The sequence below is a fragment of the Ambystoma mexicanum genome, chromosome 12 (assembly GCF_040938575.1).
Source record: "Ambystoma mexicanum isolate Mex_15411 chromosome 12, UKY_AmexF1_1, whole genome shotgun sequence".
Classification (NCBI taxonomy): Eukaryota; Metazoa; Chordata; class Amphibia; order Caudata; family Ambystomatidae; genus Ambystoma; species Ambystoma mexicanum.
Window position 1 is genome coordinate 969,067,696 of NC_090936.1, and position 14,101 is coordinate 969,081,796.

The following is a 14,101-nucleotide window of genomic DNA, read 5'->3' on the forward strand; positions in this document are numbered from 1 at the left end:
AAGGCCATCAGTCTGGGGATGGTATACCGAGGTGCGTAACTGATGTATCTGCAGTCTTTCGCATACCTGCCGAAGTAAGGTGGACATAAAATTGGTCCCTTGGTCGGTGATAACTTCCGAGGGTAACCCCACTCTTGCGAAGAAGGGAATGAGCTGGTCGCATAGTTGTCGGGCTGATGTTCCCTTCAAGGGAAATGCCTCTGGATACCGCGTAGCATAGTCAACAATGACTAGTAGATACTTGTATCCACGGGATGCGGGTTCTATTGGTCCAACGATGTCCATGCCTATCCGCTGAAAAGGAACGTTAATAAGGGGCATCTTCTGCAAAGGGGCTTTTGCTGGTAAGACGCCACTTGTTAGCTGGCAAGTGGGACACACCTTACAGAACTGGGATACTTCACCGTATATGCCTGGCCAGTAGAACCGTCTCAGGATGTTCTGCTGCGTTTTCAGGGAGGCCATATGTCCGCCACAGGGGTGGTTGTGTGCCAGTTGCATTATGACCATTCTATGGGGTTTTGGTAATACCAATTGTTCCTTTACAGTCCCATCGTCCGCCTTATATTTTCGGTACAATAGTCCGTGACGGAACAGAAAGCCAGGTCCTTTTGTTACGTCTGGATCTTTCTCATTGGCCGCTCTCTCACGGGCTACCCGAAGGGTGGGATCAGTTAGGGTTTCCCCCCTCAGGGAGTCCTCATGATCCTCGGGTTGCCAGTTAATGGGTTGGGTCATGTAGCTGGCTTGGCACCACTCTAGTCTATTCCGTCTTTTATGTCCGGGAGGGTTTCTAGAGTCACCTATGTTCGTAGTTCTGTTACTCTTCGCTCTTTCTTCATCTAGTGCTTTACCAAAGTGGGGCAGGTCTGTTCCCAGGACCACTGGGGTGGGTAGAGTAGGAAGGACTGCAGCCTTTAATTGAGTGGTTTCATGATTCACCTCTATCTGTACCTCTCTCATCGGGTATGTTTTAATGTCCCCATGTATACACTTTATCGGTATAGAAATGTTAGGTAAATTAGGGTTATTACTCACGGTGGGAGATATGGCTGTTTGTCGACTTCCGCTATCCAGCAGCGCCCGGGTCGGTCGTCCATCCACCCTTATATCCACGATGTATGGACCAGGGCTACGTACTTCCGGATGTGGCTTCATGTAGCCAATTTCCATAGGCTCTGTGGTCTTCCTTCTGGGGCAAAACCGGGCAATGTGACCCCATTCACCACACTCAAAGCACTGGGGTTGTCGAACACCCGGGATTATGGGTGACTGTTTCTCCTCGTATCCAGTCTTCCTTTCTTCTGGTTTCCTGGAAACCTCCTCCAGTTGCCTCCATCTGGTGTGTGCCACTTTTGGGCCTTTTTGTATCTGATGTTCAAAGCTCGGCGACGTCATCCTTCTTGGTATACTTGTTGAGGGGAAGCGACTATACCCGGCCTTTTGGTAAGCCGACGCAATGTCCACGGCTTCCGCCAATGTAGGCCTGTGGTGTTGCCTAACCCATCTTTGCATTGGGCTCGGCAAGGCTTCTATGAACTGTTCCAGGATTATTTTATCTAGGAGGGGTTGGTTGGCTGGTGTGGGGGATTGCATCCACTTCTCCGTCAGATCTTTAATGCGGTAATATAACTGCCTGGGACTCTCTCCGTTTCTTAATTTGGTGTCCCTTAGCTGAAGGCGATAGGCCTCCTCATCCAGGCCTAGTCGGTCCAGTACAGCTGCTTTAATTTCCCCATATGGAGTGTTACCATTGGGGTTCACAGCCTGATATGCACCCTGCATTACCCCAGATAATAAGGGAGCAACATACTGTCCCCAGCGTTCAGGCGGCCATTGCGCATTTCTTGCAATCCTCTCAAAACTTGTGAAGAAAAAGGCTGGATCCTCTCCCTCCTTATACTTCTGGAGCAGGGTGGATGGCACCATGGGTTGGTTCCTCGTGCTGGTCACTGCATCTGTGAGCCTGATAATGTTCTCATGTTATTTGTCCTGGGCCGTGGTCTGTAGGGTGCCCTGTAATTGGATGGCTTGCTGGAACGCCTAGTGGTCAGCCACTGCCTGTTGCGTTTGCAGCTCTATTAATTGCTGCAACTGCTGTTGGCCATCCGTCAGGGTTTTAATTAGGGTCTCCATCGCGTTGTCGCAAATCCCACCTTCGTCGCCAATGTACAAATCAAGACCCGGACCAGGTTTGGGTTGCTGAAATTATACTTTATTCTTGTGATTTTAAACTAAAGAAAATATAGTCCATGAACTCCTTGAGAGTTACTCCACTCTTAGGCAGCCTTCCAGGGACGTGATTTAAACCCTCCTAAGTCTCCTTGGTATCAGGATAGGCCCACCAGTTGTTCCTTCTCTCCTCGTCCTCTTCGTATGACTAGGAAAATCAACAACCAACGCTGGATTAGTTCCCTGGCTTTTATGTGATGTGAGTGACTTGCTTCCCCCCCAATGGAAACCTCCCCTGTCAATCTGGCTTCTCATTGGCTGGTATTGCCATGTCCCGCCTCCTTTAAAGGCTGCTGTGGTTTCCCAAAGTGCCTAATTCTGCTGCCTGCCAGGAGAGTCCCGCTCCCAGGCAACTCCATCCCGTGAGTCCCTCCCCCCCTTGGAAGTCTCTCTCTCTCTCTCCATGTGGGTTCGCGCACTCGGCCGCTCCAGAGCGGACCGCCCCACCGAGCAAGCCGTCTCTCCCTCCTCTCCCTTCCTGGCAGGGAGAGACGCTCGGCGGGCCGCGTGGGCCGGCTCTCCGCGACCACCCGCGCTCCCCGCGGGCCCGCCGCCACCAACCCAGATCCCGGGCTACAAGCCGCGGCGCCACCCCCGGCGGGCTCAGGTAAGGCTGGGTGGGAGGGGGCCGCTCCTTTCGTATCGCGGACCGTTGCCGCGATCCTGTAGAGTCCCGGAGAGGACGGGTGGGATGGGGCTGTGCTTTCTGTCTCGCGGCCCGTTGCCGCGATCCCGCGGAGTCCCGCTACCCCTCCCGGCACCCCCTCCACTCCGGGTCCCACCTCACAGCGTCACTAGAATGGAAGGCCTCAATAAGCAGCGACTCGGTGGGGCGAGCAATGGATCATCACAGACATGTGATGGCAAAACGAAAATCAGCCTAGACTGTTAAGACAGCATAATGGGAGGACCCTACATTGCACCCTTTGGTTGCAGTTACATGGTAACAACAAGCAATGGAAAAGCCAACATCAATCTTCTGGACCGTAGCGATTTGTCTGAAAGAACCAGGTTAGCGCCTGCCAGCTGTATGCTAGGTTTTGAAAAGGGGAGATGAGTTATTGGGGCACCATAGTAGCGTGTCTCAATCTTGCCTTAGGGGCCTCGCAGTGGATTCCATAGCCATTCGGTGTATGGGGGGCTCTATGCTGATACTGAAAGCAACAATACACTATTAAAGGTTACACATCTCTCTTAAGAAAACATGGCACGGCCCTTTAAGTACAGCAGCAGCCCAGCTCACAATGGCTAGCCTGCTGAGACGTCAGACTCTTGCCCCGTTTAAAGACTAAAAGCCCTGTTGAAACATGCAGAACTGTCTTGGAAATACTAGAGGGATTCTGCTCACAAGTGCCGCTACTGTCCCTTTAAAAGTATATCCCTGCTCTGGACATCCCATTCAGCTCAAGGATTGGAAGAGGTGCATGCTGGGCGTGCCACCGCCTTTGTGTCAATTTTGACTCTTTGCGCAGCCCACCCACCAAAACTGCACAGAAAGCACAAAACAACCCAGGTGTTTCCTCCAATCTAAATGGCTAAAATGTGCTGTAATATAAACACAGTGGTTGTAAATCTGATTGGCTAGAGCACCTATGGCTGGGGGACAGCAAAAGGAGCATGGTAGGTGGAGCAGAATGTGATGCATTCAATGTTCGTAAGTGTAGCAGAATGGGTTACATTCCATGTTAGTAGGTGGAGAAGAATGTGATGCATTCCATGTTGGTAGGTGGAGCAGAATGAGATGCATTCGATTTTGGTAGGTGGAGCACAATGTGATGCATTCCATGTTGGTAGGTGGAGCAGAATGTGTTGCATTCCTTGTCGGTAGGTGGAGCAGAATGTAATACATTCTATGTTCATAGGTGGAGCATAATGGGATGCATTCCATGTTGGTAGGTGGAGCATAATGGGATGCATTCCATGTTGGTAGGTGGAGCAGAATGTGATGCATTCCATGTTGGCAGGGGAAGCCGCTCAACATTTTTTATTAATGAAACACACGTGATCACAGCCGTCTTGCATAGAGACGTGTTGTGATCATTTCAGCACCACACGTGAGAACACAGAGGCCTGCTTAAGTCACAACACACCTTGAGGGCAGGGCTGGTGCTGCTCATTGAGGCAAGAAACCCCATCCTGCTCTGGTGTTGTGTGGTATTCTGCATCCCCATGGCAGCATGAGGGAGGCAGTGTTATTAACACAGCAGCACGCTCTGTTATCCCCATTGAAATACATTTTTTCTGTGAATATTGACAACTAAGAAGCCACCGGGTTACGGGACTCGCCACTCTACTCGACCCGACCCCAGTTCTAATAGTCACTGTCTGAACACATTTGTCAACCTTTATAAAGTGTAATTTACACAATGGGGTCTTACATCAGTTGTAATTCGTCACAAAACATATGACACAGAGAAATATGATGTTTGGTATTGTGTACTACAAGAAAGAAAGCAAAAAAGAAAATGAATGAAAGAACAAATGATTAAAGAAATATAGAAAGAAACAAAGTAAGTAAGAAAGGACATAGCGAGGAAAGGAAGAAGGAGGGGAGGGATGACGGGAAAGGAAAGGGTACAACAAGTGATTACATGATAAAGTTTAAATTCATCTACACGTATGTATGCTCCACCTAGGCATGTGTGTGTACAGGGTGGCATGTGTATTCATCAAGGCAAGTTGCGTAGACAGAGTTTGTGAGAGTACATTTACTCAGGTTGGAGTCTTGGGTTTCTGCAGATATTATTGAACATGAACCTGCCATTCCTTGCTCGCTGATTATTTTTGACCCAATTCTACACATACCAACCGCGCCACTTATTAAAAGCCACTTGCTGCAAAGTCATACAAAGTAGGGGGTTCTATAAAGAGTGATGATACATTCCCTGGAAACGTTATGCACACTCTCTGGAAACGTGTACTGCTATGTGAGAAATGTATTAATCCGCCAGCACAATCCTTGTTTGAACTAATAGGCACAGAGCAGGGGGAGAGGAGAATCCATTCGTCAAGGTCTATGTAAAGGTTTTGTTGGAGAGGGGAATTGATTTGGCTGTGGGAATCTCCGACCTCCGTGCACTGAAAAAGAATCTGTTTGCAAAGGATTGGTGCGATACAATCAGTGCAATGTCTAGGTAGACACGTTTGGAGAGTTTGGCAAGAATACATAAAAGACTTAGGGAGCCCGCTCAATACCTGAAACTTTTTCCCTCCCCCACTGCACGAAAGACTTATATGCACTTCCGCTTGAATCTGTCCAGCACACGGGACAACCCGTTGATCAGAAAAAAAGACCTGGGTGCCGCGCTGTGCTGCAGATTCTGCACGCAGGAACCCGAGTCATTAACACATGTGATGTGATTATGGACTGCCAAAGTTTAGATGAGAAAATCATTTTATATTTTGATCGATTTGTTGGTAATATTCGTTTTGCTTTCAATGATGTACGGTGGTATCTTTTTTTAGTACTTCGTCAGTGGCTATGATTATCGCACTGTTGCACTTTATGAAAGATATAGGTGTAATAGAACAGGTCTGAAAGGAACCGTTGAATATGAATGTATGGGATCTTTTTGTACTGTATCAGTAACTACTTATTGCACTTTATGAACGTTACTGGGAGCAACTGAACGGACTGGAAAGGCACTGTTGAACATGAAAATGTGGTGTCTTTTTACTGATGTTTTACAATAGGAAAAATTAAGATGTTATATTGTGTAAGGTTTGCTTAAAACCAACTTTGTTCTTTTTCTACAATTTGCACAATAAAAAAAAGAAAAGGTGCAATGATAGCTGGGGAGCGACCTAATAGGATACCATAATACACATACATTGGGACAGAATATTCGAAGCAAACTAACCAGAAGATGGGGTTCCATGTGATAATTCCGCCGCAAAAATATCGCGATACAAAAATATCGCCATATTTTTGCGGCAAAATTCACACATGGACCCTGCGGGGGACACCCCCGCAACCCGCACATAATTTTTTAATGTGCGGGGGCCACCCCCGCATCTCCCCCTCCCACATAATATCCCCAACAAAAATATTGCTTATGGCGAACCAAACGGCCATATCTACGGTGATATTTTTATTGGGGATATTATGTAGTGATACCGAAGATGATGGGTTCATAGAAAGCGTGACCCACAATACAACCCAAGAGATCCCAACAGACTACGGGTTGCACAAACTTCATGACACAGATCTAGACACAAGCGAGCACGTAACACGACAATACACGTTTACATAGAAAGGTGGCTTTCATTTGTACTTTAAAAAAAACAAAACAGAAGTACCATATGTAAGCCTTTCCATGATGCGTAAGGTTACATTTTTCAAGGTGGTACTAGAATAGCACAGATTTATTTGGGGGTGAACCAATCAACGCTTATGCTGCTTTCCTTTGCCGTGGTGGCCTACCCTAGGATGCATCAATCTCTACAGCACTCCTTCACTTACCTATTCATGTCCACCTCCAGCAGCCTGCCATAACTGCCGAAGAAACGCTGGGTGGTCTTAATATGAACCTGATAGCTCGACCTCTCGATGTATACTCGGGTAGTACTAGGTTATCAGCCATCTTCACACAGGATGTCTTAATACTCCGACAACAGCATCAAGATAAATACAAGATGGCTGCCGTCACCCAGTCCCATGAAGCGAGGCCTGGCTCTCGAAAACAGATCATTGCGCGGGCCAAAAGTCACACAGACACATGAAATGTGATAGTACTCCCGATTGGAAGTAAATACGTTAAACAAGCCACTATTGGATTACATCCGTGTAGTACAACATTAATGAACACTTAGTGCGTTGGTTATTGTATGCCACAGCATTTCCAGTTGTCATGCCAACCACAAAGACTGCTTCTTGGAACGCTTTTCTTCTTGTAGCAATGTTTTGGCGATATTTGGTGGCTTGCGCCGCCAAAAACACTAAAACTAAAAATACTGATGCTGTCTCATTTACACTATAGTTGTGAAGTGACAGTTCCTTTTAATTAAAGGTGTAGCATACCGTCTGAGAAATGTGGGTACTGTCCCACAGCAAGTATAAAAGGAAGTTTCATAAGTCACTTTAACACTGGGTAGTGTACACCCGAGTAATAATGAATAGGGCTTTGTCACCACGTACCTATAGCAAAAATGCAGTGGCGGCATTACTTAAGTGCCACAGTATTAGCATGTCCTTAAGAAGTGTTGAGTTCTAGAGTTTATGAGCTAATAGTAATCGGCAAGGCACATTTTTTTAATGTGCACAATAGGGCCACTGTAATGGGGCCTCTGGCCGTCTCAAGGGCAATGACCTCATGATTGATGCTGTTTTCAAGCCAGGTGTGGAAGCTGTCCTACAGAAAGAATTCATATACTAACTAGCTGCTAGGGTATAAACTGCTATGCATGGATTGCCATTCCTGTAGCATTGCGTAATATGGCATAAATCCCCCATTCCAAGAGATGGAACCGGGGATTAACGCCATTAGCACCCCGGGTTGCTAAAACTAAATAAAAAGTATTTTCCTTCATTCAACGGAACGCTGAACGCGTCCCGTTCACTGAAGGAAAATAGTTTACCAAGATGGCCACCATGGTTATAGAAGGTGGTGCTCCGTGCGGATCCCCTCATCTATGACCATGGCAGTCAGAAAAGGGAATCTGCAGTGGCGGGCGGCGCCCCTGCAACATTCAGATAAGTAGGGAGGCGGTTGGGATTTTTAAAAAAAAGTTATAAGAGGGCGGGCGGAAAGGTGGCAGCCCACGGCAGGGGAGGCAGCTTGCACGTTCCATGGAACGCAGGTTCCAATTACAGGTTTCAGCCCGTGATCTGCAGAACCTGATTGGCTGCGCCCCTGCCCAAAGAGACAATGGTCGAATTCATGAAGATTTCATGGGCAGCCAAACCCAATCAGTGGGGTTCCCTCACCCGAAAGCAACCCAACCCAAAATTAAAATGAAAGAAATTACAATAATTGGGTGGTAATTGGGCTGGGGAAGTCACATTTTGGGGGAGCTTCTGGAAGAACAGTATGACTTTGACAACTTCAGCAGCCACTTGAATGTTATGCCGCTGCTCCCAACAAGTATGAAGAATGCAGCCCAAATCAGCAAAATAAACAATAACAAAGCAACCCAGTATTTTAAGTCATAGTAATTAGAAAGTGTGACTATTTGTTGACTGGGAAATAATAAGTGTCATTGGAGCCCTTGTTAGTATGTATGGCTGTTTTTGTTCTATTTGTCAATAGTTGATCAAAAGCAACACAATAAAAAAACACAAGGCCAATTTAAAAAGACATTGGTGGTACGCAAAGCCAGTTCCAACAATTGCTCCTTGCTCGAAGGTTAGTGTCGTAACCACTTGGCAAACCGACGCCATCTGGGAGAAGTCCGTGGAATTGGATAAACCCCATATGCCACCATGCACTCGCCTAAACTCGGCCTAAACCTAGTTTATGGGTGTGCAGTTCCTGTCTAGTGGACAGCTGCCATTGGCTTCTCTTCAGAACTACTGGCGAGGAAATCAGTCGACCTACGGTCACTCGCCGAGAACGCAAGTCTGGTATTGCACTTGTGCTGGACGATGTTTCAAGTATCCATAACGAGTACAATACGTCAAGCGCCACTGCATGTAGCTGCAGAAAGACTCTAACATCATGCAGTGGTCGAAGTGTATGAAAATAAGTAGTGGAACTATCTTCCCTGCTGGCCTGCCGCTGTTTCCACAAACACTATTGCCACGCCCGCTCCCACGCACAATACAAACCCCCAAAGAAATGCACCCTCTGTTTAAGGGAACGTGCAGTGCAAAGCACTGAAGTGCCAGTTGTAACTTCCTCCTACACTTTTATTTGAAAGCAAAACGATTCCAGACGGTTTCTTTTCAAAATAAAAGTATGAGAACAGTAAAACTTAATTTAAAAAAGTAGAGGAGCCCCGCTCCCAACTGCTCCCAAACATGCACAATTTATGGTTGCAAATTGCATCCATGCACCCACCAACAGTTGCATGTGAATGCTGTTGCGTCCATGCATGCAATTTTTAACTGTGTGACGAAGTGAAAAAGCAAAGTATAAAATTAGACGAAATCCCCTGTTTGCCTTTGCTTTTGAACTCTGCTTTGTTCAAAGTGTAAATGCTGCCCGCCATTAACGCATGGTAGACGACATTTACAATGGATTCCTATGGAATCCGCCCACTTTCAGCAGGTGCTAAAAACAAAGGTAAATACCATAGGAATACATTCGTTTTATTCCAGCGTGAAAATCTCATGCTGGCATCAAGCAAAGTGGTTTTAGAGGTGGATCGGGAAAAGGGGGGACAGAAACGTATATGGGGATGTCTTTATACTTATCTACACTTCCACAGACTTCACTCGTATGGCTTTTGTTTGCCAAGTGGTACCAGGTGGAGCTGATCGAAAACCTTGCCTGGGAACGAGTTGATTTAGGGGTCACCCATTTGCTGAAGCCTTGTTCACCCATTTGATGCGGTACACACAGGTGTAAACCCTAGTCCCTACATGGTCCGGGAGGATAGCTCAAGGGCAACGTGTTTGTCTTGAAAGCAAGACAATGCAGAGGAACAGAGGTTCGGATCACGTTTACACGCCTAGAGACTGATCTGCGGTAATAAGTACGTTACAAAAATGAATGAATTAATTATATCCCCTTACTTTCCCAGTCCGCACCAAAACAACATTAAAATCGCCCAGACTGTACAAGCAAGGTGAAAAATAGTTACACCATACCTTTGTGCTCCCGGGGACTTGAACATGAACCCCTTAGTCCCTTTCCAGAATTTTCAAATAGTCTGAAGTGTTATACATGGCCCTTTCTATGGGGAGACTATTCCCCATCTTCTCAGTGCCTCCATCTTGTGTTAGGACAGTGTTTTCCAGGTTTTCTGCTGAATTTTTTGCCTCATTTGTCATTTTCTTTTCCTCAGAAGAAGAAAGTATCTATGAAGCCGGAGATGGCGGGTTAACAGCTGTAGCGCTCTATGATTACCAAGGCGGTAAGAACAGCTCTTTAGTTACACTCTTCTGTGTGTGTGTTTGTATTTGTCTTAGTTTCGGTATCGGTGTCAGCCTCTATGTAATAGTTTATTTCATGGGCGCAACAAAACCTACATTTGGGGGAGGGGCTAACTGGTGATGGGAGGGGGGGCACTTTCTAAACTGGGCGTGTTAAACTTAGAGGCTCTGCTCCCTGTGTTCAACCCAAAGGGTTGCCTGGCATGGGGCCCAAGATCCATTGGTAGCAGCCCAGCATTACACATAGGCGCCCACGCAATTACACATTCACTCACTGAAACATCCCATTCACCATACATTCACTCATTTACATGCCCACCCAGCCCCCCATAAATCTTACTCATTCACACACACTCATTCACACATACAGTACATGCACACCCATTGCACACATGCAAACATCATCCTGACACAAATCTTTCCTTTGCTCACTATATCTCGATCACATCTCGTTCTTCTTGTTTTCATCCCTTTTTCATTCGGAAAGTTAGACATCTCTTCACCTTCAGTGCCACAAAGCTTCTAATCTCTTACTTAATCTTCTCTCGATTATTCTATTGCTCTGCACTCCTCTTTGATCTTCCTGTCTCTCAGTTAGCTCCTCTTAAATCTATCTTCAATTCCTCTATCCATCTCCTGTGTTCCGTTCCTATTTGTGACTCTATTTCGTCCTTCTCTGGCCACTCTTCGATGGCTACCTTTCCACTCTCAACTTAAATTCAATTTTCTCTGCGTAGTATTTAAATCTCTTGTTGGACTTGCCCCTATCTTGCTTCTCTTGGTTCTTTCTGCATCCCTTCTCATACTCTTCGTTGCCAAACCCACTTTTTTCACCTGTGCCTCATCCCCCATGTGCTTCCTCTCGTTTGTTCTTTTTTTCTACTGGCTCATCTTTACTGGAATGCTCTCCCTCTCTCTCTGCGGTCTATTCATTCTTACTCAGTCATTCTCTCTGCAGTCTATTCATTCTTACTCAGTCATTCTCTCTGCAGTCTATTCATTCTTACTCAGTCATTCTCTCTGCGGTCTATTCATTCGTACTCAATTTTCTGTGCTGCCCCAAAAACTTTTTTTACTTCAACCGTAATTGTATTTTGAGTCCTGTTGTAAGTTATATTGTTTTATTGTATCCACTTGCTAATTGTATTATATTGTAAAATTGGTTCTGCACAGCGCCTTGGCGTAAGGTGCTATATAAATAACAAATACATACAAATACAAAATTATGAGATAAAACACAACACCCTTTAACACTGCCACTTTCAGAAAAGGCTTTCACCACGTCTCTGCCTAACAAAAAGCAAGTGTGCACTTCAGCCCTTTCCCCTCAGATGTGAAAGAGCATACAACTTTGTTATATGTTTGCTCGCATCCGTGGGGAGGGGGCTGATGTGTGCATTGGATTTTTGTTAGCCAGGCAGCTTTAAAGATTTGCTTGGTTTGTGCAAAGACATGTATCTTCATGAACACAGTAACACACTAAAGCCGCAGCTTTTAGAAGAGGATTCTTTCCCTTCTATGACTAACAAAAAACGATTCCATGAAACACCATTGAGCTAAACGGGCTTCAGCCCCGCCCCTCAGCTCATATTTCAGGGGGCGGGGAGAGGCTGGAGCCCAATCTGCTCAAAGACAGTGCACGCCTGATTTGTTTATGTACGCGATTCAGGGCCTGATTCTGAGCTGCACGTAAAATAAGAAGTGCCCCTTCGTGACGGAACACCACTTTTCTCATTTGCTCCATATTCTGTATCTATATAAATACAAGTACATAATATGAACCAAATAAGAAAAGTGTGACCCCATCACGGGATGAAACTTTTGTTATTTTACATGAAGCTCAGAATCAGGCGCTCAGTGTTTGTGCAGCTGTTCATGTGTGTGTTGCCATAGGTGCACGTGCACACGATTGCATGTTTGAATGTAACTGCTTGAGTGCGTGTATATGCATGTTTTGTGTATCGGTATATGTGTCTATGCATGTATGTTTGTGTAATAGCAGGGGACTGCGTGTTTGTATCCTTGCATACATCTCCATTGTTTGACTCTGGTCGCATTTGCATGTGCTCTTTGGTGCGTTTTTGTGTTCTTGTGTTTCTACATATTTTTATGCGCCTGCATGTCTGTGCAAATCTGTATGATTGTGTGTTTATTTGCGTGTGCATTTCTACAATTTGTCGACATCCATCTGTGCTTCTGTTTTTTCACATGCTTATGCATGCTTGTGTTTGGTGCTTAAGCTCAGTGTAGTTGTCGGTACCTTGTTTGCTGACATAAATACATAATTTTTTCAAGCTTTTGCCATTATTTGACTACTACTTCAGATGAGTTTCATACTCCCACTCACACATGCATAGGTTTTCTCTCTCTGAGGGCCCGATTCAGAGGTCCGTGTAAAAATAGAAATGTGTTGTTCCAAGCAGGAACCAGTGCCCTGTGCAAGATTTTTCGGTGCACCCCCTCCGTCGGGCCCCACCCTCCCCAATATTCTGACAGCACCCGCTGGGGCCTCACTGAGCCCGGCCTCAAGCTCCTCTCTGACTCAAAGGTGTGTTTGGTGGGCGCCTGAACAAAGAGCCTGTTAAAATAAGAAGTGCTATCTCTGTCATCAGCAGCCCACACACACGTACATCACGTTGTTTTCAATCATTAATCAGCGCCTCAATGCCCGGAGGCTGCTAGTGCGCTTTACAAATACAAATAAATAAAATAATGGTGGGCTAAATTCCGGGGAACGGAATCCCACAACTATGGGGAAATATGACCTAACGTAAGAGTACATAAGTGGTAAGAGAGGCTTGCCTGAGGGCTCAGCATACTCTCTGGGCACATTCTCTGTGGCTCTGGCAAAGGTTCTATGTGCAACGGGAAAGTGCATAAGTCAACTTCTGCCCAACCATCAGTAGTTTGGTGTCACTAATTATTTATTAGCCTACCAGCGTTTCTTAAATCACAAATAGAATGGCACTTTCTAATGTGTACTATTTGCGTGACAATCTCTAATAAGCTCAAAGGAAGCAACTTCAGTCAAACCAACGGCAACCGAAAAGTTAGTGTTTGCATCATAGTTTTTTCTGTCAAGTACTTTGCGGTCTACTATAGAGTCCCACAAACAAGCCTGGATTTTCTGTAAAAGGTGAGGGTATCAGCAAAACCGGGTAATAGGAAAACGAGGACGTTCTTGCAATAATATAGACAATGGGCCTCATTACGACCCAGGCGGTAAGTTACCGCCTGGGCCGTGACTTTACCACCATGGCATAAACTACGTTTACGCCATGGTGGTTGGCGGACTTACCGCCCCATTCCGACCTTGGCGGGGCGGTAAGTCCCCAATCCCCATTTACCCTTCCCCATTCCCATTTTTGCCCCGGTGGCGTAATTAACTCCATGGTCCCTTAGCGCCATGGATTTCAACACCTGCTAAAAGCAGGTGTTAAATCCGCCATGGCGCTAAGGGACCTCGTACTCAGGCGGTAAGGGTCGACGCTGTTTACGCTGCCGTAAACCCCTTACCGCCTGGGTCGTAATGAGGCCCAATAGCGCTTAAAAAAGAAACAGGTAAACATGCACACAGGTAATCTGCTGAGTCTGAAGGGAAATCTGTGCACTGACCGGCTCTTCACCTCTGCTGTGTTTCCAATGCATATCAATCACAGTCCTCTCGCTAATCTTGTATTTTGCAGCTAGATTTTCAGCAGTGATGCCCATGGGGGTTTTAATGTGCAAATCAGTGAGTCAGGCCCACAAAGTGTATTCCATCTAGAATGGAAGGGTCATCCCCCCCCCCCCCAGCGCAGCAAATAAAGAGCGCCTTGTCTCCAGCTCAGTGTC

General features: G+C 46.1%; 1 protein-coding gene across 3 annotated transcripts in view; it reads left to right on the top strand.

Annotated features, from left to right (window-relative positions):
• LOC138514148 (src substrate cortactin-like) overlaps positions 1 to 14,101 on the top strand; it is a 524,537-nt gene that overhangs the window by 466,281 nt on the left and 44,155 nt on the right. For all 3 annotated transcript variants that reach the window (XM_069629449.1, XM_069629451.1, XM_069629450.1), the window contains one exon: positions 10,180 to 10,248. In XM_069629449.1, coding sequence (XP_069485550.1) covers positions 10,180 to 10,248 — 69 coding nt within the window. The remainder of the gene's footprint in view (positions 1 to 10,179; positions 10,249 to 14,101) is intronic.